The 26,955-nt window shown below is 37.5% G+C and overlaps 1 protein-coding gene across 1 annotated transcript in view; it reads left to right on the top strand.

The window, feature by feature from the left end:
- The window catches only part of ANGPT1 (angiopoietin 1), a 179,374-nt gene that overhangs the window by 75,177 nt on the left and 77,242 nt on the right, over window positions 1-26,955 (top strand). The window contains exons 2-4 of the mRNA XM_030506240.1: window positions 9,254-9,409; window positions 12,822-12,943; window positions 20,158-20,390. Coding sequence (XP_030362100.1) covers window positions 9,254-9,409; window positions 12,822-12,943; window positions 20,158-20,390 — 511 coding nt within the window. The remainder of the gene's footprint in view (window positions 1-9,253; window positions 9,410-12,821; window positions 12,944-20,157; window positions 20,391-26,955) is intronic.

Raw genomic sequence — 26,955 nt, forward strand, 5'->3', positions numbered from 1 at the left:
AAGACGGGTGAAATCTTTTCGCATATTCCGTAGTTCGGTTGAGGTCCGGGGTCGAGAAGTGACGTCTTCTTCTTCTTCCTCTTCCTCTGACCCACGTAGTAGTAACTCTTGTTCAGGTGCTGTTGCATATAGTAATGGCACTGGGTCTTCATCTTTCTTCGCTTCGCGGGTTGCTCTTTGTGCCTTTCGTCTGCTTTTGCTTACAGGGGCAACAGACATTGTCACAAACTGGACATTTGGTTTAGCTGCAGTGTTTGTCACTGTGGTTGGAGTGGCTGCAGTGTCTGCCACTAGGATTGGAGTGGTTGCAATGTCTATTGCTGGGGTTGGTGCAGCTGTTGTGCTTGGGAGTTGAGTAACACCAACAGCTGCATTGTCTGTTGCTGTCGGGGTTTGAGTAGCTACTGTGCTTGTCACTGGGGTTGGTGTAGCTGCGGTGCTTGGAGTAGCCATATTGTCTGTTGCTGTCAGGGTTTGAATAGCTACTGTGCATGTCACTGGGGTTGGTGTAGCTGTGGTGCTTGGAGTAGCTATATTGTCTGTTGCTGTCGGGGTTTGAGTAGCTACTGTGCTTGTCACTGGGGTTGGTGTGGCTGCGGTGCTTGGAGTAGCCACATTGTCTGTTGCTGTCGGCGTTTGAGTAGCTGTTGTGCTTGTCACTGGGGTTGGTGTAACTGCTGTATTTGAAGTTGGAGTAGTTGCGTTGTCTGGTGTGGTCAGGGTTTGAGTAGCTGTTGTGCTTGTCACTGGGGTTGATGTAGCTGCTGTACTTGGAGTAGCTGTGTTGACTGTTGTGGTCAGGGTCTGAGTAGCTGCTGTGCTTGTAGTTGGCATAGCTGCGTTGTCTGTTGCTTTGCCATCAGATCCAGAGACATTTTTTCCCTTTGAAGGTGCTGGATAGTGTTGAGCAGGGCTCTGTAGGCATAGGCCAAGCCCCAGCACGTTGCCAAAATTTGTCCCTCTCTGGTATAACCAGGACGACAGCACACCTCGTTTAAGTGTTTTACTAGTTTTTCCGGATGTTGCACTTGTTCAGTGGTGAAGTTCCAAAGCACTGGAGGGGCCCACTGGCCTAGGTACTTGCCCATACTATCCCACACACCCTGCCACTCATAACTGTCCAGCCTCAGGGAAAATCTCCTGGTGGTCCTCCTATATCGTCGTCTAACCCTAGACCAGATTCGAACCTGATACTGCTGAATTTTTGACATTAAACGAAATAGGATGTTCCTACGACGGGATGGCCGTGGGTAAAACACACTCCGTATGTTTGCCAACATGCTGATCCCCAGCACAATCAGCAGGCAGGTTTCAAGGGTACTCAAAGGCCATCTAAAACCTTCAGAACTCTCAACTGCTGTTGCAAATAGGCTGGTGGGGGAACGGGGGGTGTAAGAGAATGCTTCCTTCGTAAGTTTACCCCCCGAGGAGAAAAAAAAAGATATGCAATTGCTAAAATATTTCATTATATACCTCCCAATGTATAGTGGTGATGGCCACGCTGGAAGCACAAACCAGACCAGTTTCATGATCAATGAGTCTATTGTATTACAAGTCATTACCATGAAGTACAGTGAAACAAGAACCTTAGCCCAGGCCCCCCAGCCGATAAACGCTAAAACAGCAAATAGTGGCTGTAAGTAAGGTACAACATGCTGAAATTCTGAGATCAAGCGCAACAAGTCTGAGAGCCAAATAATCACCATTGTGACGAGTAGTAACAATGAATGCTTATCACAAATATGATTAAACACACTCTGGTCAGATCTGTCGTTATCTCAACCTTTCGAGCCCCACGTTGGGTGCCAAAAAGAACTGTCGTGGTTTGAGCCCAGCCGGTAACTCAGAACCACACAGCCGCTCGCTCACTCCCCCCCACTCCTTCTTCCTCCCCCCGCTCCCGGAGGGATGGGGAGGAGAATGGGAAGAATGTAACTCCCACGGGTTGAGATAAGAGCAGTCCCGCAACTAAGGTATAACACAAAACCACTACTGCTACCACCAATGATAATAACGATTAGTGAAATAACAAGGGGAGAGGATACAATTGCTCACCACCCGCCGACCGATACCCAGCCCGACCCGAGCAGTGATCAGGTCCTTCCTGGTAACTCCCCCCGGTTTATATACTGGGCATGACGTGCTGTGGTATGGAATACCCTTTTGGCTAGTTTGGGTCAGGTGTCCTGTCTCTGCTTCCTCCCGGCTTCCCCTCCTCCCTGGCAAAGCATGAGACTGAGAAAGTCCTTGGTTGGAATAAACATTACTTAGCAACAACTAAAAACATCGGTGTTATCAGCGTTGTTCCCAGGCTGAAAGTTAAAAAACACAGCACTGCACCAGCTACTAAGCAGGAGAAAAATGACTGCTATAGCTGAACCCAGGACATCCTGAAATAAAAAATAAATTTCATTTATACAGTTCTTTGAGTTTTAGTCTAGAAGTGGGTAAGTTTTTAGAGTGATATGAAACTTTGAAAACAAATTGAAAAGATCTATTGAAGATACCGTAGTAGAAATCTCAGATTGAATTATCAGGACAGTACAGTCAATATTTGGCCTAAGTCAATACACTGCCTTTGACAAGCCAGATACTTTGTGAAGAACTGAAACTCAATCTTGTGGCTTCCAAAAATTACCCATATATTGAATATTATGCTATTGGATAAACCTAATGGGAAGTCTTTTGATACCTTGAAACAAAGAACTCTGTTCCCCATATATTGTCTTGACTACTGTAGCAAGGACTATTTCTATTCACATTAAAGTACAGTTCTTAATAAAAATACTTTTGCTTTCAGTTTACCAAGATCCCAGTGGGATGTCATACAACGTATTCTTCCACCATTATTATCCATTATTGCCTATCACACTTTATGAACTTTACTGTATAACATAACGTGGTACAGAGCTGCCAAGCCACCACTAACACAAGCTCGAATGTCTACAAATTGTTTGATTTTCCAAGACCATAGTTTCTAAACCACCTAACAGAAGTAACCTGAGTACAACGATGTGCTGTCATTTTATAATTGCAGAGCTGGTTCACACGATAATTTCTCAGATGGTTCTGCAGACTGCGTCCCTACTGAGGTACATTTTTACATTCAGAAACATCTTCAGTGACTTTCCTCATTTTGCTTATTTGGTCTATACAGAATAGTTCCTTTTATTTATTTCATTATGATGTGTGCTTTATTTAGTTTGTTTGGCTTTTTTTTTAATTTTTGTGGGTTTAATTCATGAGATTCTTCATTTTTATTGACTTCTTTTTAAAATTTTCATTTGGAGATAAGTTTTCCAAACCTCTTCTCTGTCCAATTTTACTATAGAGTTTGATTCCAAATACTGAGTCTGTGAGCTTAAGTCGGAAGTAATCAAAACCAGAAAAGAATGAAAAAATAGAACTAGAAAGAACTATAAAATACCATATAATCTGCCTGATCTTTACCTAAAGTATTCTTCAATTTTGGAGTTTTAACAGTTTCCCCAGAGAATCTCTGTTGGTATTTTATTACCTGTACTGTTAGAAACCTTTTCTTCTAATATATAAAAGTTAAACTTCACTTACTACAGCTTCATGGATGCAGAAAACAGGTTATTCTGCTTCTCTTTGCAGTTTTAGGTCCTTCTAGTCAGTTATTTTCTTGTTAGTCTTCCTATTAAGCTAAACTTCCCAAAGTCCTTCAATTTTCTAGGTTTATGACCACTCTTTGTCTTCCGTATATTCTCCCAAAAGGTGTTCATTAACATCTTTCTTGAATTGCAACATTCAGAACTGGATATAAAACTCCTGAAGACACTATACTAATGCTGAATGCAGAAGTCAGATTAATTCATGTAATTGGGAAAAATCTCATACATTTGTTATCCCTGATTTGTTCTGTTGAAAAGATATCTGGTCATCCTTTTCTTTATCTGAAAAAGAAAACTTGGGTAGTTCTTGAGGTTTTTTGGGGTTTTTTTGGTTGGTGTTTTTTTTTGTTGTTGTTGTTGGTTTTGTTTTGGTTTTTTTAATTTTATTATTTTTTAACTAGCTAAAAGATTCTTTTACATTCATAGCAAACTTTTATTCAACTGAAGGTTGCTTTAAAACCAAGCTCAACCACCATGAGGGCAAGTGTTATTAGTATATTGGAAATCACCTGGATTAGAAATCTCAGTATCAGTCAGCTGGGGCTGAATTGAACAGTGTTTGGTCACTGTGTGCTGAGAATGCACATTTATGTATATTTCATAACCAACGACTTCTTTGTGAAAGCTTCATATATTACATATCCCAACAGGCTTTTCCTGGAGTTCATTTTGTGTACCAGTCATTAGAGTCTTTCACTTTAGCTCAGCAAGGTTGATTTCATAAACTCACTGAAATTATCAGTATGCATCCTGTATCATCTCAAGGTAGGTAACCACCTACCTAAGATCTGACAAAATTCTTCCTCAAATAGATCACTTCTCCTTCAGTGAAATTTATATTGCAATCTTATTAACTAATTGAGGATAAATTTGGAAAGGTAGTCATCCTCATTGTTCATATGATGGTATATCTATCTACATTGTTCATCTACATTTTTTTTTCTGGCTGATGTGCGTTTTCCTTGACATGCTTGAAGCCCAGGTAAGGCTGTTACACATCAGGTGCAGATTAGCATGTCATCATTTCATCTGAGCATTATTCATTGCCTTTAAGTGCCATCCATGTTCGTTTTACCATGATTCCCACTGATCACAAACAGTCAGAAATAGTGGAAGGGTATATTATAGTTCATCTCTACTCCTTGGATTTGAAACACAAGAAGGCTGTATCATTGCGATTTTGTCATTTTATCAATCTTTTCTGGTTCGCAAATAGCACTTAGAAGATGGGGTTATTTGTTTGTTTGTTTGGTTGGTTTTTTAATAAATGCAATTTCAGTATTTTCAATCCACAAATAAAATTGTTTTTCTCAGTGATAAACTCCTTCCTAAAACCTTTCTACTTCTGCAAAAGTCAAAGAAATTCTATTGTATTCTATGTATTTCAACTTCTTCTAGCTTATTCCCACTAATGCCATCTGTGTATTTCTAAAATACAAATTACATCAAATATCACATTTAGATCTGACTCCCTAGGGCATTTTGTCAGTGTGGGGAATTAAGACCCTCCTCAGACTGAAAAACAGAGAAAGAATTGAACTTCCACTGGTTGTTGTGGTATAGTATTATTAGTACATCTTCAGGTATGCAAAGCAAGACAGCCAAGACAAAAAAGCTCTTACAGAATATCACTTCTGCATTGTCTTTTTATTATTCCAAATGACATGCAGTATATGGTATGAGAAGGAGAGCAGTCTATTGTTTCTTTAACTTGCACAGTATGAAAACCTCATGCCATCTGGATATCATAGCAGTCCTTAACATCTAATTACATGGGACTAACATTGCTTGATCAAAGTAAAAGAAAAAGCTCTTCTTTTATTTATAAGCCATCTTCCACAAAACATTACCATTTACTTAGACCCTAAGTTACAGTTTTCATTTTAATAGCTCTGTTAGTGTTTGGGTGGTTTCTATGAAGATTATTCAATAAACATTGTCCAGAAAAAGCTAGATACTTTTAATGCATAATCATCTGGAATGTTTATTAAACAATAATACTGAACCTTCTGACAGTTTTATTTCTGAGAATGTTACAACGTTGTTATGCATCCCACCAGTAAGCCTGCATTACTGAAAACTCCTGTGCAATGTAATGGGTCTTACTGAAAGCAGATGCAGCCAAATTAATAAAAAGGGCATCAATGTACTATAGAAAACCATATAGTGGGAGGGGTGGAATGGGGGAGAAAGAATGCAGAAGAGAATTCCGTTTCATCTTTGAAACAAAAAGTATCTAAAATAAGAGAAACAGTAATATATGGATTTGAAAATACAAATGCAAAATGTAGATTCACTGAAAAGAGTATTTCATCATGTATTATACATTTACTGTTTAATGCAGAGTCTCTGGACAAATTGAATTAATTATAGGATGAAAGGGTTCTAAAAGATGACTTCAACCCCTAAACATTCTTGAATTTACTTCATGAATAGGTTTCTGTGCGTCACATTTTCTGTGAGGCCACCCTGCAAGGATACTTTTATCACCTGTTAATACTATTCCTCTTAAGTAACCACGAAGAAAGCTCAGCATAAGGTTCAGTACACTTAATACAATGTCTCCAAAGAAGGGAAGGTTTCAGATAAAACTTGCTGCTTGGCCATAATGAGCCTGGTAAATGTTGTTTTCCTGCAATTAAAATAATAGGTGAAATCTTGGCCTATTGAAGTCAATAGGGATTTTGCCATTGATTTTAGCAGGGTCAGTACTGCAACCAATAAATCTCCCAAGCAAACTAAAAGAAGTGGGTGAAGGAAAGAAGCGGAATTAATGTAACAGAACCTCTACAGTATTTCAGTCCTTGTTCTACCTTCATTGGCCTGAGCGAATAGCTCCTGATACTCCTGAGATGTGCTCACAAAAACTGTTGTGGCAGTGTACTGAACACCAAATATTGACAAAAGCATTTAATGAGTAATTCTGAAACAGGAAAATCAGCTTTGTTGTTATAATGAGTCAGTCTCAGATTCAATCAGAGGCTGTTTTAGGGGTGAGTAACCAAGGGCAATTGCCCAAGAGTGGATACTATGGGGAGTGTGTTAGCCTACAATAATTAAAAGTACAAGTTGTCCAATATGCCTCAATCTGCACCTGTGTTCTTGCTAGTCAAAACCTGCTGTAGCTCCACACAGACACAATTAGATCTTTCAAACACAATCCTTTCTGTGAGTAAAGCAACAGGAAAAAAAAACAGTAAGAAATGTAATTTTTTTATCTTTTTAAATTTACATTTATACTCCTATCTGTGTTTGTTTTTATTGATGTGTGAAAATATCTAATTTCTGATTTCTGATGCATAGTAAGTGTAGCTACCATATTTTTTCATGGGTTTTCCCAGACATCCAGTACGCACATGTACCATGTAGTCTGTGTTAAACAAGGCAGTTTCAGAAAGCTGTGGGCTAACAAATCAAGCACTGTACAACCACATCACAGACATGCTATCTTCCTATCTGGAAACAAAAGACATTGGATGGGAGAAATGTGAGTGTTGGTACCCCATCACGGGCAGTACTATGTCTTGAGAGTTCTGTGTTTCATTAGGAGGTGAAAGCTGTGGGAGAAATTTGAACTTCTTGTTCAGATGTTCCAGTATTTGGACCAGAATATAGAGAATATTGACCATCCTGTTTGTGGGGCTCTTTCATAGAGATTATTTGCAACCAAGGGATAGTTTGGGGGAAAGAAAAAAAAAGAAAATTGTTGGAAAACAAGAAGCAAAGGGTTGCTATAAGTATGTTATTGGATATGAAAGAGATAGATATACAGGCAAAATACTTCTGAACATAACAGCATGGTGTAGAAATGAGATAGATCTCTAAAATCCCCCTTGAACTAGCATAATATTTGTCACATCTCATAGTAATAAACTAAAACAGAGCAGTGAACTTACACTGAGAGTGGAAAATGGTGACATCCTCTGCAGATATTGTTTTGCAATGCAGTTTTCCTTGGCTGCTAAATCTCATTGTAATACTTATCAGAGTATTCAAGAATAATTTTTTCCCACCACTTAAAACTCTCTGCAGGTTTCCAGCCCAGAGTAGTTACCTGGCAATTCAAGCAAATGTTTCTGTTGTCTGAAACTGTAAGAAATCAGCTCTGGTTTTGACCAATATAGGTATTAAGTGCTTCTCCAAACTGGTGTAAGCAAACAAACAAACAAAACACTACAACTGTTTATGCAGAGAATATTTTACACTTTGGCAGTGTTCTATCTCTGTTAAAGTGTTTATAAAACTAGTGAGAGGTGTACATAAATGATGAAATTTTGATAAATCCTTTGTGAGCTCAGCTGATGTGGCTCATCAGAACATCTAACAGTAGTTATGCCTAAGCACAAGTATGCTTATAAATAAGATGAAAGCAGCCCTTCTTATTAATCATACTGTATATCTGACCCCTGCTCCTTTCTTCAGCCTTTAAATGAACTCCATCTGGTTCATACTATATAGTTGTGCAGCTTACCTTTCACAAGGAAATATGCTTACTATCGCAGAAACAGGTCCAATGTGATTGACATGATTAGGTAAAACAGTGGTTGCTTAAGTCTGGAACTGGCTAACTGTAAAAAATACAATAAGCCACAGAAAGAAACTGAGGACCAAATCTTCACTGGGTGTCCTTCACTGGCTGGACTCCAACTGATTTTAGTGGAAGGTATTGAAAAAAAATGTTCTGGGCCACTTTTCTTATGTTAATACTTTATGGAGCACAACAAGCAAGATTCCAAAATGCTGCTTGTATAAGTAAGAAACAATCTCATTAAATTGTAGACTATTCCTGAGTTCCTGGTGTGCTGTGGTTTAGCAAGGACCTAGGTAGCTAGAAGGGGAATGACCCTGCATATGTTAATTAAAACAAATCGAAGTGAAAAATGCCCCTCTCTCTAGGGTGCCCAATTTATTAAGAGGATCCTAATTCATATTCAGTTCAATAGGCTGCAAATGAAAGCCAAACAATATCAAAAGAACAAAAGCAAAGGAATGTTTTTCTCTTTCCATGTTTTTTGGTCAAGAACTTCCTTCTTTTATTGCCATTGACAGTGTCTTCACTCCTTTACAATTTACTCGTCACAGCTAAACTAAGCTGTGTTCATTGCTGAGTTTGTGAAACTCTTTTTTGGGGATCTAACCCAGTAAAAAATCATACTGATGAAACTGTGAGATAGGAAAAATCCAGGGGAGGTAGGATAGGATATGGTACAATCTCTTCCAGGAAGGATTCTCATGTAAGTTATGATATACAAGTAGCACCTGGCATTTCCCTGCGGCGTGCTTTGTTCTTTTAGGGGTTCATTTGGAGCTGTCATTACATCTCTACCACAGATGTTCACTGCAACTTCAACACAGATGAAGGCAGGCAGGGCCTGCTCCAGCTCATGCCAGTAGGCTGTGATACTTGGAAAAACACTGGGACTCTGTGGCTGGAAAGGGCTACAGAGATAGTCAGATCCCTACACCCACAATCAATCACAGGGTCAGCTGAGACTTGGGCTCCCCCTGAAAAGGCTGAAATTTCCCCTTTTAGCAAGAATGCCAGCTATCCACCCTGATGTCACCAGAATGCCTAAACAGGCAAAAATACCACAGCTACAACCCTTTCTCTTTTACAGCTTGAGAACTACATTGTGGAAAACATGAAATCAGAGATGGTGCAGCTGCAGCAGAATGCTGTGCATAACCACACCGCCACCATGCTCGAGATAGGGACGAGCCTCCTCAGCCAGACAGCAGAGCAGACAAGAAAACTCACGGATGTTGAAACCCAGGTATGTTCCCAGAGTGGTTTTCTAAAAGCTGTTAACTGCAGAGAGCTTTTGTCATCCTCTTCCTATTCTAATGCATCACCACACAAAACATTTCAACACACGGCTCCAAGAAAAGTACACACTGTGTTTCTTGGTACCAACAGCGGTGATGACTGACCCTTGTTATGTGTCTGTCTTCTGATTTCATTTGGCTAGCGTATTTAGCTCTATGTGCATAAGGCAGGCAGGACTGTCCAGGAAACTAAATCATCATTTGACTTCAAATAAACAGCCCAGCTACCAACTGTGAATAACACAAGTGTCAAGCGAAATAAAGAGTTTCAGGCGAGAACAGAGCCTTTGATCTGCATTGTTGTTTGCCTCTTTACTGTTACTGGAAAGTTTGTTTATTTTCTCCAAGATGTTTCCAGTTGTTTGAAAAGTAGTGTATATCTGAAGCTTTTAAACCATGAAGAGGGACAAGCATCAGTTTCTTTATAAAACACTGTGTATTTGTTATTACTGAAAAACTGTATAACATCACATGAATATAAAGAGCCATCTCTATATGATTGATCCCTAGCACTAAAATCACTGTCTTGATTGAAGTGACAAGAGTATTGCTGTCATAACACAAAGTACAAATTCACACTGTGCTTATTGCAAAGATTCTACTACCTTTTGAACTCTTTTATCAGTTTAAGATACATATTTGTTTTCCTTATTTTTGCTGTTTTCCTCATCTTTTTATCATGTGGTATATTACAGGCCGCACTGCACTCGCTGTGCATCTAGAAAAGGAGAATTAAATTATCACTTTTATTTGGTTTGTTCTAGTAGCATATGCACTTCTTGAAAGACGATAACTTTTGTTCTAAGGTCCTTAGGTTTACAATATCCTTACCAGGTTTTTATGTAATCACATTACAGTACACTGAGAAAAAACAATAATTATGAAAGACAGGTACACTATCTTACACAAATTCCCTGTACCTTTTTTTCTACATCTTGGTTAATGATAGATCAACATTCACTTATAAATGTTGTGATTTCTGATAACCACAGTTTCTAAACATACTATACCGACTTATGAAAATGTTGGGGAAAATCTTTAATTAAGTATCAACAGAATATCCAAGTGGAAACATAAGAGGTGAAGACCTATGGACCGTACGTAGTGTCATATACTTATAAGAGAAAAAGGAGGTGTAGGAACTCTTCTTATATCCCCAAAGACCTGCCTATGTGAAGGTCTTGAGTTTCATGTTTCCTCCTTTAAGCAGGTAAGGTACAAAATGTGCATTGTCTCTGTCTCAGTTTTCCTTTGGGGAAAATATCTCTACCACTTCAAGGTAGAGATATCATTGGCAAATGTGTGAAGGAGTGGATGTCTTCTTCTATATGTATTGCTGAAAAATATAAGGAATGTTCAAGATACCAGTGGGAGTGGCTCTTCCTCGTTGCAGCACTTGCTCTGACTCTCAGCTCAGTGATGGCATTTCCCACCTCCCCTCTTTCAGCAGTATGAGAAAGTCCCTGTAGTCCCTGACTCTACCATCAACCAGAAAAGAGTGGTGGAGGTGGCTCAAGAAAGTGAAAAGAGACTGCTCTTTGCAGTGTTGGAGGTAGCCAGCTGCACGGCAGAGAGATGAAGTTCTGCAGGATAGAAGCATAGAATCCTAGAATAGTAAGGGTTGGAAAGGACCTTAAGATCATCTAGTTCCAACCCCCCTGTCATGGGCAGGGACACCTCGTACTAAACCACGTGGCCCAAGGCTCTGTCCAACCTGGCCTTGAACACCGCCAGGGATGGGGCATTCACAACTTCCTTGGGCAACCCATTCCAGTGCCTCACCACCCTCACAGTAAATAACTTCTTCCTTATATCTAATCTAAACTTCCCCTGTTCAAGTTTGAACCCATTACCCCTTGTCCTACCACTACAGTCCCTAATGAAGGGTCCCTCCCCAGCATCCTTAGAGGCGCCCTTCAGATACTGGAAGGCTGCTATGAGGATACAAGAAGGAGAAAAGCAGGCCAGGATCTCATGCATGTAATAAGACTTATAGCAGAGTAAGGGGGAGTCTGAAAGATTGAAGACAGAGCCTACACCTCCTTAAATCTCACTGGCCCCTCCTACTCCCTGATTCATCCAAAATCCCACTGGATCTCTTCAGGCTTTCTTCTCTACCTGAAGCTCTACAGATATTTTATAGGCTACTCCATAGAGATATCCTCTTTAGAAATCTGACGGTGGTTTCCTGTCTTCTTGCCAGTCTTCATAATACACTTTCAATTTCTGCCACGTTCTTCCAAAACTGTGGTGCTGCCTCCTGACGTTTCCAGACGTATTCATCTTGAAAAATGTAACAGCTTTGCACAATGTCCAATTTTTTCAACCTCTGTACCCTTAAACAAAACCAGCTCAAGTTGCTTTGTGAATGTCAAGAATTTCAAACAAAAATAAGGCACTGGGCTGAATTTGAGAGCCATTCTGTTTGCTTTATGTTCTGTAACAAATTCTTATCAAGCATGCATGAGAAAATACTACCATATAATCCTATGATGATACTGATAATTATCCTTCCAAGAAAGGTCTGATAGGTTCCATTAAAAAAGAAGAATCTTCAGTTCCAGAAGTGATTGCATCTCAGTTGTGTGCACACATTTTTACAAAAACTAACACACACTGCTTCAGTCTCTGTGTAATGAATGACAACATCCCAATAAAATCAGCTAACATTAATTAACATTATTGCTTTCACTCTTGAAAACATTCTGCTATTTCCACTTTTGAACTATTTTTTGCTAGACTCTATAAGTTTTCTTCTAGTTAAAAGGCATCTTTCAGTCTGATGTATTTAGTAAAATGAGCTATTGATACAGACCACCAGTAAAGTGAAAGACAATTGCATAAAGCAATGTTTAGGATCACCGCCCGCATCTTAAAAATCTATGTAAGAGTGCAAGTTGTGATAACATAAGCAGACACCAGACTTCTGCCAACATGGCAAAAGAGAAAACTCAGGGGAAAGCTAAAGTAGGAGCTCTATTTACAAGATAGCGGATGCAACGCTTTGGCTGTGGTCCAAGTACTCTTGCACTCTTCTGGTTGAAGCATGCTCTGTTGGAATTCATGTTTGAGGCATGCCTCATGTTCTTTCCATTGAAATGAAGCTTATTTGGCAGCCACCTTTCCTTTTTCTGCCGGCCTAGTATTATTCTACAGTAAACAGGGTGCCAGAATATCAGCTGGTACATATCAGTGTAGCTTGAGTGAGTTCATTTGCACCAGCTGAGCAGCTGAGGTTAAAAAAGGATTTAGAAACAATTTTTGAGGAATCATCAGATCAGAAGGAAATGGTTGCACTATGTTGCTATGGAAACATAACCAGGACAATATAAACACTAATGTTTTTAATTTATCCTTAAGGTGCTAAATCAAACATCCAGACTTGAAATTCAGCTACTAGAAAACTCACTGTCAACATACAAGCTAGAAAAACAGCTGCTACAACAGACACATGAAATCTTGAAAATTCATGAGAAAAACAGGTAAGAATGAGTAGCTGGTGTCTTACATTCTTTCTCTGTTCATCACAAAGTGGTCTGTGCATACTTTGTTCTAAGAAACTAATGAAAACAAAGATGCTAATATGGTAAGTGGAAAGTATAGGTAATATTTATGAAATGGCTAAAAGTGCTAGGGTGTGAATTTACACTGCGTTAGCTCATGTATGATAAATATAAGTTGATTTTTACCACTTTTCATGGTAACTGTAAGTTTAAAACTCAGTTTGCTTCGTGACAACTTAGTCACGTGGCCACAGTTCCTCCCACTGAAAAGCATAAGGATAACCTAACTTGTATGAGCATTTTCAGGTAGAAAAATACTAGTAACAAATTATGGTATTATCAACTACCTTAAGGTTCATCTTTCTAATTTTAATTGATACAAGGAAAGATTTCTCTCTTTGGGCTCATTTGTATGTAGCATACTTGGGGACATGCTCCATTTAAAGAATAAAGAATAAGTGAACGGTAAATCTTTTGGGGTTTATGCTGAAATTGAAGAAAAAACTGTTTAAAAGAACATAGCTTTTTAAGCAGTGACATGAGAGTCAAGAAGAAGTACCAGTGTTGTCCTCTTCTGTGCTTCAGAAAAGTACGTCTCTTGCAGAGAGAGTACCTCACTGGGAGAGGTGATTCTGTGACACAGGACTCTACCTGAACTTATTGGATTTAGCAATCCAGTATCTCAGAGAGTGTGTGGCAGATCAGTTTTTTCTCTGTGCTAAAATAAAAATGATCTTAATTGTTATAAAAAAATGGATTTTGGATTAAAGTAACCCAAAATATTACAGTAATAATAACTGGTGTTGATGTATTACAGTGCATTAAAGAAAATGAACACTGCATATCAACAAGAGACCAATGTATGATCTTTAGAGAAGAGAGATATATCTATTCTTAGCCTTTCTCTTTACTTCCTGCCTCTGCTGGGAAGAGTGGCCAATTTTTTTCTATTTATCCCACTGAAGTGAAAGATATTCCGTGGCATAAGTAGAGTCACATTTGCTCCAGAATCATGTTTCTATTAAGTGCTCTCATGCCATAAATAATATAGTTTTGTGGGTTCCCACCCACTACAATGTAAATGGTAGTTTCTTCCATTGCCGGTTTTTCTCCCACAAGAGCTTTCTAAAAACTATTTTGATTTATTCTTCAAAGATTCCCCTGCTAAAGTGCCTTTATCACCCCCTCTTTTTTCCAGCTGCATTTAACTTATTGTGTGTCATTTGTTTCCACATATAAGTCTGAAAAAAACTTTGTATTTACTAACATGAAACAAATGAGAAAACTGTAATGGAATTCTGGATCTTCCAGCAATATGTAGTGGAAGCGAAATTTAAATATAAAATCCAACTTGAATATGCAGGCAATCAAACTGCACTAACACATTCAGTACAAGAACTGTTGTATCCTATGAAAAGCGAGGACTCAATGATTCTTGAATTTCCATCGGACTGTGTGAAAGATCGAGAAATATAGTATGTCTGATTAGTTTTATTTGCAGGTTTCACATGTACTAAAAAAGATAAATCCAGACTTTTTGTTTGACTTTTGTGATTTCAATGGTACTATCACTGGTATAAAAAAATAAATAGGCTTACTGATGCTAGGTGACCAGTTACTGGCCTTGAGGAATATGAGGACACATATTTTTACAATTCCTTAAACTCATAGAATATCAGACCTTCAAAGTAAGAATCAGTGGTCAGCACCTAACAACATACGGAAAATTTCACTCATGTAAAAGAAAGTACAAAAAAGCTGTCTCAATGAGAAAATAGCATTCTTGCACTCAAAAGTAAGCATTTAAATTCTCCACCCGTTTGTCTTCTTCTACATAATAATACAAGTAAACCACATGTATACAGCCACAGAATCTTTTTCTACTATCACATTAGTTGTTTTTATTGAATTGCTCAACAAAGTAAGTGTTTTTATCTAAATCTTTAATAAATCTAGATTTTCTTTTTTAGAGGTTATTTTTATGCAAAAGATGCCCATGTCTAAGATCTGGTGTATATCCTGTTCTCACATGTCTAAACTGAGGCCTCTGAAAACAAAGATAAAAAAATCCCTTAAACTGCTGTGGTCTGGAATGGATTAGTGAGTAAACTACCTACCTTATAAGGCAGATTGTCTAAACCAGACTTTCCTTCCTCCCCGGAGAACTACCAGAGTGCTTTCTGTATGTTCTACTTCATCACCTTTCAAAAAGACAACAGCTTTCACTGGAAGTCACTCTTTGTCTTCTGTGTGGGCCTTCTACCCTCTCCAGTGTTATCAGAGGTCTTTTCCTGAATCAGCTGGGCATAGCACAGTTGCACCCAGGTATTCTAGTGGCTTGTATCTTGGCAAAGTTAACACATCATTTGTATGGTTGGAAATAGATTCCTAGCCTTACCAAGATCAGTAGGTTAGACACTGAGACATGGTTAACCTTTAGCAAAACTAAGGGCCTGGTGGATGTGTGTACATGTTTGGTTTCAATTTAACTGTCTTCTAGATAATGACATCGAAGAGTCATTGTCCAGTGGATAATACTGGTATTTAACCATGCTAACAACAACATCTGTTTCTTCACAACTTCATTCTGTTTCCCACATGCCCAATTTGTTTCCCCAAATTGAAGGCTACAATTCTAAAAAAACGCACATTCATATGTGTATGTGCATACACACATATGTATATATATGATGTTTATAGTTAATGGTGGTTTATTTTTATTGTGAGTATTGTCATGCCCGTGACTACTTCATCTGTCTAGGTCAGTAACTGTTTTCAAACATTTAGGACTTTCAAATAAATAGGAAATAAATAGGAATTTCAAATGTATAGGAAACATAGAGTAAGCTTACTGTAAAAAAGAACCAGTCATTATATCATGCCCATAGCATTTTACTGGAACATGTCATGAAAGAATGTTATATAACAATTTTAGTCAGCCTTTGCATATTATTGGATTAATTGGTATAGACGGCCTTCCTTTTTGTTTTCTTTAATATTTTATGGCAGTAATAGTTATGAATGAAAACTGGTAGGAATATTTTCATTTTAACACTGTCTTCAAAATGCTTCTTTAAAAAATTGGGAAAATATCTTTACCAAGCACTCAGCAAAGTTATTTCTTCATGGTATTTTTCTATTAAAAATTGTTCAATGTCACAAGCAAAAAAGAGTGCTCTTGCAACTGTTAAAAAAAAAAATCCTAATATCTTTGTAATTGGTTTCAACCTGTTTCAAGATTTTTTATGAGGTTTCTAGCGCTTTTTTAATTCAAATGAGCTATAATAAATTTGAAAGTAACAACAGAAATTAAAAATTCTGGCCACATTGGAATCCAATCTCATAAGAGCAGCTTTTCTCATACTGTTTAAGGATTTCTTCCCTTTGGAACAGAACAATGCAGAAATCCTCTATGTGAAGTTTTTTCTTTTCTTCACTTAGAGCTTTGACCAGAGGTTTCTCACTGATTCCTAGTAAAATACAATGAATGTTTTGGATTTCTTCCAGGAATATAGGGAGTGGTCTTATCCTCAGGACTTATTCTTATCTGTTGTAGATTTATGGATATTGAAATATCATTGCATAAATGCATATACATTCCTTTAAATAACTTAGTTTCACAGTTTGTAACATGATTTTTAACCCACAAAGAAAACTGTAAAGGAACCAAGTGTTATGACACTACCAACTTTCCACCACATGTTGTTGATACACCACTCATAAATATTAGGATATATTATTACTAAAGCTGTAAAACATCTGCTTGCTGTCTGTCTCTGTAGACGGCAAACTGGGAGGCACTAAAGATTGTCAGCTTCTTCCTTTTTTGCTTGGCATGTCCAGTATTGCTACAAATCAGACTGTCATCACCATGGGTTCATTTACTATGGTCTTAGGAAGGCCACAGTGAGAAACAAATAATGAACTGCACAAATTGTGGCTATCAAAGCCTCTTTCTTTTACATGAAAACATTCAGATATGGAAATCATTTAGATGTAGACATACAAATAGGATGTTGTAGAATTAGAGAAATGGTTTGTGCTATACTAGGGTATACTACACCAAAGGTAAAGGGACCTTTTTTGTCTTCACTTGGTATTTAACTATAAAGCAATAATCTGGCTTCAAGAATGGCATCTTCTCTTACATTAGCAAAGCATAGCATTTTTGATGGACTGTAAGGTGTCAGACTGGGACGTGGTCACCCCTAGCACCCAATCTATCACAATCTGTGTCCAGGGTCTACCTTGTTCCTCATCAAAGTGCATTGATATACAACTTAAAGTCTATCAATCAGCAAAGTTAAAATCAAGTCAAAATGGCATTTCAATAATTTCCACAAAAAAGTGAACAGAACTGATAAAATTCACATAGAACATTTTATTTTTTTTAACAATATTTTATAACTACAACCAGTTCCGTCAGAATGTTTTCAACCGATTCTAACTAACTAATTAGTCTGACCTTTTGCATAAAAAAAGCTCAAAGACTTCCACAGAAATATTATTGAAAAAAAAATAGATGTGAGTCTAGAGCATAAAGGCATCATGTTTCATGTTAGAGTTCAAGTAATGAAAAAAAATCAGCTACAGGTCTGATAAGGTGTTAAAATAATTTATTGTCTTTGGCTTCAAAATCCACACTTTGTTTCAGATTGAAACTTTCTATCATTTCATTCCAGTCTACTGAATCTTGTTATGCTTATGTTACTAATTAATGAGCCTTTAAGAATGAGATATCATGTTCCCCTTTGCATTTGGGACCACACCAAAAAAAAAGTTTTCCCTCCCCATCTTTTCTTTTTCCCCTCCTTCACACAGATCCTGCTGGCTTTCACAGAACTAGGTATGTTAGTATTACAAAGTATATTTTCTTCAGTGTCTTTGTAAGTAAGTCCCACATTTATAACATTTCAGAAAAAAAGATTTGCTGCTTGGTTTCTTTTATTTAAAAAAAAAAAAAAAGTTTTATATTACTCTAGCTTGTACAGCAAATCCAAGGCCTGAATTTAATCTTTGCATTGTTATCATTTGTAACAGCTCATATTAAGGTTCTATGATATCTAGTATTAAAAATTCCATATGGATTTTATTACATTCTTCAGTTAAGTTAAATGACCTGAAATTATGCAGGCATTTTGCCACTGATCTATTATCCAGAAGTAAAAACAAAGGTGGGGGGAGAGTGCAAATAAATAAATAAAACCAAAGACTGACTTAAACAGGAAGCAGTTTGTTGGCAAGTTTGTAACCACCAGTCGGCTTATGGGCATGAGAAACACCTCCTTGTGCATAGTGTAGAATTACTGAATAGAAAGTAGCAGAGGGATTGAATTAGTTTCTTTATCTAATATTAATAAATTGTTTCTGCTAAACTCCCACCACAGTGTCAAAGCACTGGCCTGAAAAAACTTTTTGTTCACTGTTGACAGATATTAAATATCCTTTATGTACAGCTCCTCTATTCTTCTAGATATAATCTGATATAGAATCTTAGAATCCTAGAATAGTTAGGGTTGGAAAGGACCTTAAGATCATCTAGTTCCAACCCCCCTGCCATGGGCAGGGGCACCTCGCACTAAACCATGTGGCCCAAGGCTCTGTCCAACCTGGCCTTGAACACCGCCAGGGATGGGGCATTCACAACCTCCCTGGGCAACCCATTCCAGTGCCTCACCACCCTCACTGTAAAGAACTTCTTCCTTATATCTAATCTAAACTTCCCCTGTTTCAGTTTTAAGCCATTACCCCTTGTCCTACCACTACAGTCCCTAAGGAAGAGTCCCTCCCCAGCATCCTTATAGGCCCCCTTCAGATACTGGAAGGCTGCTATGAAGTCTCCACGCAGCCTTCTCTTCCCCAGGCTGAACAGCCCCAACTCTCTCAGCCTATCTTCATATGGAAGGTTCTCCTGCCCCCTTATCATCCTCGTGGCCCTCCTCTGGACTTGCTCCAACAGCTCCACATCCTTTTTATGTTGAGGACACCAGAACCGTACACAATACTCCAAGTGAGGTCTCACGAGAGCAGAGTAGAGGGGCAGGATCACCTCCTTTGACCTGCTGGTCACGCTTCTTTTGATGCAGCCCACGGTACGGTTGGCTTTCTGGGCTGCAAGCACGCGCTGCCGTCTCATGTTAAGCTTCTCATCAACCAACACCCCCAAGTCCTTCTCCACAGGGCTGCTCTGAATCTCTTCTCTGCCCAACCTGTAGCAGTGCCTGGAATTGCCCCAACCCAGGTGTAGGACCTTACACTTGGCTTGGTTAAACTTCATAAGGTTGGCATCGGCCCACCTCACAAGCATGTCAAGGTCCCTCTGGATTGTACACTTCCGACTCAGGACAGAGAGCATACTAGCAAAAGAATATTCATCAGGAGGAACTGTTTCCATATATGTGTAAAAGTATTCATAAAAATTGATGTAAGCAGCTTGCATAGTGTGACACCCAACAGTTTCATGTATGAGGAGCCTTTTGTGGAACCAGAAAAGGTGGAGGGGTAGGGGAAAGGAAGCAGAGAAATATGTATGTGGACTCAAGGATGTCATGGTCCTGACCCCGGGACAACGGAAAAGAAGTGAAATCTATCTTAAAATGCAAGCTTTTGATTTATCTTTTGTGGAAACAGTACTATTCTTAATGTGAAACAGATACCACTCATCTGGCACACAATTCCTTTCCTAATGTTAGACCACATCAAATGGTACTTTTATTGTGGGTTCCATATCTCTTGATGGTACTCCATAGCTCCTAATGCTTATCTTCCATTCAGTGGCAAAGCCCTTCACAAAGTCTTCCTTAGTTTACCCCAGATTTCTGTGTCTTATCATATCAGCCCACCCATACTACCAATGATGTCCACTTCAATGCCTTGCTCATCTCTTTCCTTAGCCTACCTTAGGTTTTTCTGCCTGAACTTGTACATACAAACATATCATTGGCCCTATGCTCGTGTACTTAGATGGGTATAACAACTAGACATGAAACCTCAGAGATCAGTTATATTTGGCTACTTGATAGAGAAAATCTAGTTTAGCCCATTAACTCAGTAGGCTGAATTAGTAGGTGTGACATTTTTAGAATAAACATTTTATTTACTGAAATCTATGGTGAAAAATAAAATAGTTTTGTTTTCTGTGTTAATGAATACATTGTAATGAAATAATATCTGATTGTTTTATTTCATTTTAGTTTACTTGAGCACAGAATTTTAGAAATGGAAGAAAGACATAAAGAGGAGCTGGACACTTTGAAGGAAGAAAAAGAGAACCTACAGAGCTTGGTCACACGACAAAGCTACATAATCCAGGAACTAGAGAAGCAGTTAAACAAGGCAACAAGCAATAATAGTGTCCTGCAGAAGCAGCAGCTTGAATTGATGGACACAGTTCACACTCTGATCACCCTTTGTTCTAAAGAAGGAGGTAAGAAAGAAGCTTTATAAAATATTAGAAGTTCTAGCAAATTTCTTCTGAAGTAAGTCCTGAATTTTTGGAAAAACAAAGCTTAATGAGCTTATTCCAAGAAACAAAAAGACAATTCAATTGAGAACAAACTAGCTGATGAGAACCCACAAATCAGATAAGGTTTGGATAATGCTAAGGCTGACCCTTGTACTAACAGCAATACTTTTTTTTTTTTTAATTTAATATCTTTGAGTTGTTAAACCTTGGCCATAGTTGTTGTAGGCCATAATTCCATTGACTTCACATTAGCAATACTGATTTGTTCCTCTGAGCATCTTCTTTTCCTGGGTGTCATCCAACCAACCTTGGATGTTTATAGATGCCTATATCTAATTTACTCTAGACTTCCTCTTACCAACAGTGGAGAGAACAGGGTGCTAAACAAAGGAAAGTAACCCAGAACTTTATACCTGTGTATACAGGTTATAATGTTGATGAACATGAATGTAGGCACTTATGGTGTTATGGACATCCAAAAGATTAATCTCTTCTCTTGAATGAGATTTTATTTATAATAAGGGATCATTTTTCTTCCTTCTGCCTTGCTGCACTTTGTTTCTGGGTGCATTAAGAACACTACAAACACAAAAGATAAAAATAACATCCTTAGAAAAAGAGGTTGACAAAGACTCTAGTACAATTCTCAAGTCTGCCTTGCTTAGTAAGCAGTTTTCTTGCAGAGACTGAGAGATAAATTCAGGTAGGATAGAAATTTTAAAATGCTAAAGACAATGTAGAATGTCTCTGTAAAGAAATTCCTTTCATCAGAACCGGACAAGGGAAATGGATGAATGGAGACCACTGTAAAGGGTGGAAATGGGAAAGTGGAAAGAACAAATCAGTAACCACAAAAAACAAGGCAAAGTCATACAGAAGAGAGAGAAGAAGAAATGTAAGGGAGAATATAAGAGAAAAGGCATATGCTAAAAATAACAGCTAAAGGGGATTAACAGCTGTGCCTGGTATAGCATGCAGAGGGTTAAAAATACTGGGGGAAAGAAAGTTAAGGAATTAAAATTATATCCATCTGGGAAAAAGCCATCAAAACCCTTCTGAGAAAGGAACCTAGAGAGAAACTGTAGATGTGTGAGTTGTGCTAGTCATTCATTGAGTGTCGAAGCATGGATGAAAGAAGTATATGCAAAGTTAAGTACCAGCAGTGCGAAAAGCCCAGTGTATTTGCTCATTGTAATTCTAGAGCTCTAAGTGCCATAAATTATCTAAAAAACAAAAAACAAAACAAACAAAAAAAACCTCCCAAAAAACCAATCTACCAAAAAAAAACCCCCAAACAAAACAAAACCCAAACAAAGCCCTCAAACAACAACCCTGTCTCCTCAGTCAAAACCTCATCACCTGCATCATTATTCAATACTCTGTTTAAAAGGCAGAAGACATATTAGATCATTCAAACTATTCAGTTCAAGACAGTGTGGGTTTGCTCTCTACTATATATTCCCATGCAACTTGTGTGGCTTAAATCTAAACTGCTCCAGTGACGAGGATTATATCTCTTTCTTTGGAACTGTTGCAAGCTTGGGCCTGTGTTGATAGAACACTTTCTTTTAAAAAACCTATTTCCCCCCTCATGTTCATTCTAAATGTTCCCTTCTGCTTATTCTGTTATATAGTTGCCCAGCATTTTGAATTAAATAACATCCTTCATAGTAGGCTGTTCTCATATCAATAGAGAAACATTGTGATGCAATGCAAATACTTTATTATGTTTTACAGTCTTTTGGCAGAGAAACCTGGCAAAGCTGTGTTCAGAGTGCTCTAATAGAGCTCAGGAGTACTTTAAAATTAATATAAAAATGAAAGATATATTATTCTCATACAGAGATATACTGCAAGTTCTTTTTAAGGTTAGAAAGATTTTCTGACAGTTTTGAATTTGATTCAAAGAAAAAAAACCCAAACAAACCAACATTTTTCCTAAACTTTATATCCTCAGCTGCTTCTTTTAAAAGCTTTAAGTGAGGATACAGAAGTAGATGTTTCAAATTGGGCTCCTGGGTATAAATTCAGGTACCTGAAAACCAGAATTTTCAGCAAAATTTTACTTCTGAAGAACCGTGGAAGCAAGAGAAGATGCTCAGCAAAATCAGATGCCTAAATATAATTTTAATAGTCTAACTCAAACTCTTTACTTTGGACTACATTACCTTTTGTGTATTATCATGTTCAGAGTTTTCCTTTGATATTTTTTATTTGAAGAGAAATAATTGCAGAAATGTTTCCACTTATTGTCTGTGAAAAAGGAGCCAGACAGCTTAAGTTAAAATAATACTATTACCCTGGAGCACAAGACAACTCTAATGAAGGCACAATATTAAAGCATCTGGTTGTACCAAAAATTAATCAGCTTCAGTCTGTGCAAATATATGCTGAAGATGTAAAAGTATGCATGCTGGGAAGTACCTTGGAACTACTCTATATTTGCACAAAAACATCAATTTTAGCTAGTCTTACACAAGTCTTTGTGTGTGGACTAATGTTCCAAATATAAAATATGCTGTGAGAACTGGTATTTATTGGAAGATAGAGAATAACAAAATGTGATACATAAATCAGTGACACTCCTTCTGCCTCATACTTTGGTAAATCTCAGTCATCTACTTTCATAAAGGATGTAGCAGAAATAGAAATGGTCCAGAAAAGGACAATGGAAATAATTAGAGGCCTTGAATGATTTTCATATGAGGCGAGAGAGTTGTAACATACAGATCTATTAGATGGGAAACAAGGTATGTGGGATGCTGCCATGGAAGCATGCAAAATAACTAATGGCAGGGAGAAAAAGAACAGTCTAACATTGAGATGTATTTTCCATTGACAAAAGATAGTGTTTGATTAAGTAAATGTTGCTAGATATCATTGGGTGTGATAAAGATTTTTGAATTACAAGAAAGTTGAAGAGCTAGCAAAGGATAGGTCCCCTAAAAACTTCCGGCTTTTAACTAGGGTCACTCATCTTTGAAAGGAAGCATAATCTAAGCAGGGCATCAAGTCTAGAAAGCTAGATTGTTAAAGATGAGTAAATTCCTAAGGGTAAACACAAGAGTTGAGAGGAATTGCAAAGTACATGTAAATCCCGTAGTATTTTGAGAATAGTTTTAAGTACCTTTGTTGGATTTTCAACCATAAATTAAAAATTTATTTCTGCAACATAATTTTCATGCTCGGGGGTGGAATCTTATTACAGTCTTCCAATACCTGAAGGGGGACTACAAGAACTCTGGAGAGGAACCTTTTACAAGGGCATCTAGTGGCAGGACAAGGGGGAATGGCTTTAAGCTTACAGGGGAGGAGATTTAAATTAGATATTAGGAAAGAATTCTTCACTATCAGGGTGCTGGGGCACTGGCAGAGGTTGCCCAGAAAAGTTGTGGCTGCCCCACCCTGGCAGTGTTCAAGGCCAGGTTGGACGGGGCTTTGAGCAACACGGTCTAGTGGAAGGTGTCCCTGCCCATGGCAGGCGAGGATGGAACTGGATGATCTTTAAGGTCCTTTCCAACCCAAACCATTCTATGATTCTATGATATATTAAGAATTATTACCTATATCAAGAAATCTAAAAAAACCTCCCCAAGAGAAGTAAAGAGGCAGGAAAATTATGTTGCATAAGTCATAGAAATCAGGATTTTCCAATTTTTGAAGCAGAAATGACTATTTTTTAAATTATTATTTAGAAAATAATAATATAGCTAAACAACTTCATTTTATACCAACCTGGTTGTAACCATTGCTTTTTGATTACAAAACATGAGATAAATTACCTCCAGTAATGGCCTAATTGTATCAGAAAATTTATTTTTAGATTAATTTAGATAATTTGGGAAACTTTCAGAAGTTTGCCTGCTAGAAGCCTGAGAATAATATAGCTGAACAGTGTAGAAGCACAGGACTAAACAAAACCTGTTTTTGTTTAGTTTTACACTCTGAGGACCTTAGCTAGCATAGTTCCCAGCACTGGATGAGAACCTTAAGAAATCTTTTTCAGGACTTCTACCATGGCTAGACAAATTTTAGAATTTCTGAAGGATATAAAGACAAATGAACAAGAGAGAAAAAAAAAAGTAGAAGCCACACAACGGTTAATTTTTTAAAATAGAGGTGGACCTAAACATAAAATCCAGATCCCACTTTCGGTGTCAGTTTGGTGCAGATCAGTGTTGGGATGGGAGCCACCTGTAAAACTTGGAATTGTTTGTAAGTTTGGCTTCCAAAATACCACCCACCTCTGTCCCAGTGTGAGTGATTCTAAGATTTCAGTTGCACTTAATCCTTAAAATAGACAGTCTAATTGGTCAGAAAACCTAAAAAGAGTCCAATATATGCAGGACACCATGGGGACTCACATGTCTCCATTTTGGCCTGTGTCTATGGCTTAATAGGTTTGTCACAATGACTGTGTATTTTTTAGGCAGAAGCAACAATCTTGGCAGTTGCTGCCAATAAATTTCTAGAATATAATTTCTAAAAAAGCAGCACTTTCAGACACTAGCTTTCCAAATGAAATAATTGTTCAGTATGGTGAAAATGTAAAGTAACTTTGTAAAGATTAAGTAAACTCCAAATTCAAATGTATAGAAATGCCTGAAAGTTTTACTTTTTCCCAAGAAAAGATGGGGAAATAGAAACATTGAGGTGAAGGGTTAATTAATCACCAAAGAGATATTACATGACTAAATCCAAGACTAGAAGTCCTTCATTTGTAGCACAACAACTTGTAGTTGGACACAGATCACATTAGTCTTTGCAAAGGTCATCAAAGATTCGTGAATATTGTTTTCTTTAAACTGTTCATTCTTCATACTTTGTGTATTATTTTTCTAAGGATGGATAAGACATTTTAACACATTGCTGTCTGTCACTGTCAAACAATAAATCTGTAACACAGTGAATTGTTTAGTGACAGACTTTCTAAGTTTCCACATCAGAAAAATTACTTATGACAAGGATATGTAGAGCTAAGTAAAGTCTCACAAACATTACTCAAAACCCCCAAACCAACCAACCAAACAAAAAAAAAAACCCCAAAACAAAACAAACAAAAAACCCAAAACAACACAACTCCCCCGCCAAGTAAGGTACTACACATTATGTTACACAATAGATAATATTATAATGAACAAAGTGCGTACAAGTTCAAACCAAGTAATTCAGAAATTGTATCAGTCCAATGGGAAATTATGTTTCAAGCCCAATGTCACAAAATGTGCCCATTGAAAAGTCACATGTATTTTCAAATACATTATCTTTTTATTCCAGTATCAGACAATATATCTAGAGTGTATACGGTGTTGAGATTGACTTGCATAACTTAGGATAGTTGCTCAAGTACTCCTACCTACAGGATAAGGGGATGTAAAAATTCAATGGGAAGTATATTTAACCATAAACTTTTCCTTTTCCTGTTATTTATGTTGTCTGTCAGACTTCATGATAATATACCTTGTTAAAATGTTTATGCTAAATTTATATACTTCAGAGGACTGATGGAACGGTAGAGAAAGTTTTGTCATTAATGTCTGGTTTTGTGAACTCCTAGTAGGAGAGAAATGAAGCATTAGCTTCTCCTTGAATGCTGACTAAGCTAAGCTTAATTCTCAAAATAATACACATGTATGCCAGGAATTTACCTCCCCAGAAGTACCTATTGAGTTAATGAAATAAAGAACATGGTTAGTGGGTCTGGCATTTCTAAAATGGTACAAATCTCCTGTTTTATGGGTAGTTTTCATATTTTAGAAAATTATGCAGGGAAAAAAAAAAATTACCAAGAATTTGAGTGGAATTCATGTTTTTAAAAGGCACAAAAATTAATGTATTCAAAACATTGAACAGTAAGTAGTCTGTTCCAGTTCTTTAGACCACAGTTGTTATGATGTCAAAATTTATGCTGAAGTGAAGATCGTGAGAATAGAACGAGAACTTCAAAGAAATGACCTGCAGGTTACAGGCACAGGGGAAACTCCATTGACATAAGCAGAATTACCCCAGCAGTGATCCCGGCCTACTTCATTAGAAAGACTTCAAAGACACCTTACATAATACAAGTTAGTATTTAAAAAAAAAAAAAAAAAAAAAAAAAAAAAAAAAAAAAAAAAATCCCAGTGGGAATCCCAGGATAGAACTAGAGATTCAGGTGTTCTGAAAGATAATTCTAAATCTTACTACTTTGACTGTGTTCAGCAAGAGAAATTTTATATATTATATTGATTCAAACATATATTGGAATACAGTAATAGATTTTAGATAGCAGTGTAGAAGAATGAGGTTGTGTGATACAGTTCTTGGTCATTTTTCTTCTGTGCACAGAAAGAATAGCATTGGTACTCATTTGAGATACATTTTAAGGTGACAGCATGTTTTGTCTAGTATCATTTCCCTAACAATATCTTTTCATTCCTAAAGCACTTGCCTCCTCTTTGTACCTCATCCTTGACATTGCTAAGGTTTTTTTCAACATGATGAGACATAACTACTAAGGCAGAAACCTATAGTCTGGCATATCAGT

Source organism: Strigops habroptila, chromosome 1, assembly GCF_004027225.2.
Source record: "Strigops habroptila isolate Jane chromosome 1, bStrHab1.2.pri, whole genome shotgun sequence".
Lineage (NCBI taxonomy): Eukaryota > Metazoa > Chordata > Aves > Psittaciformes > Psittacidae > Strigops > Strigops habroptila.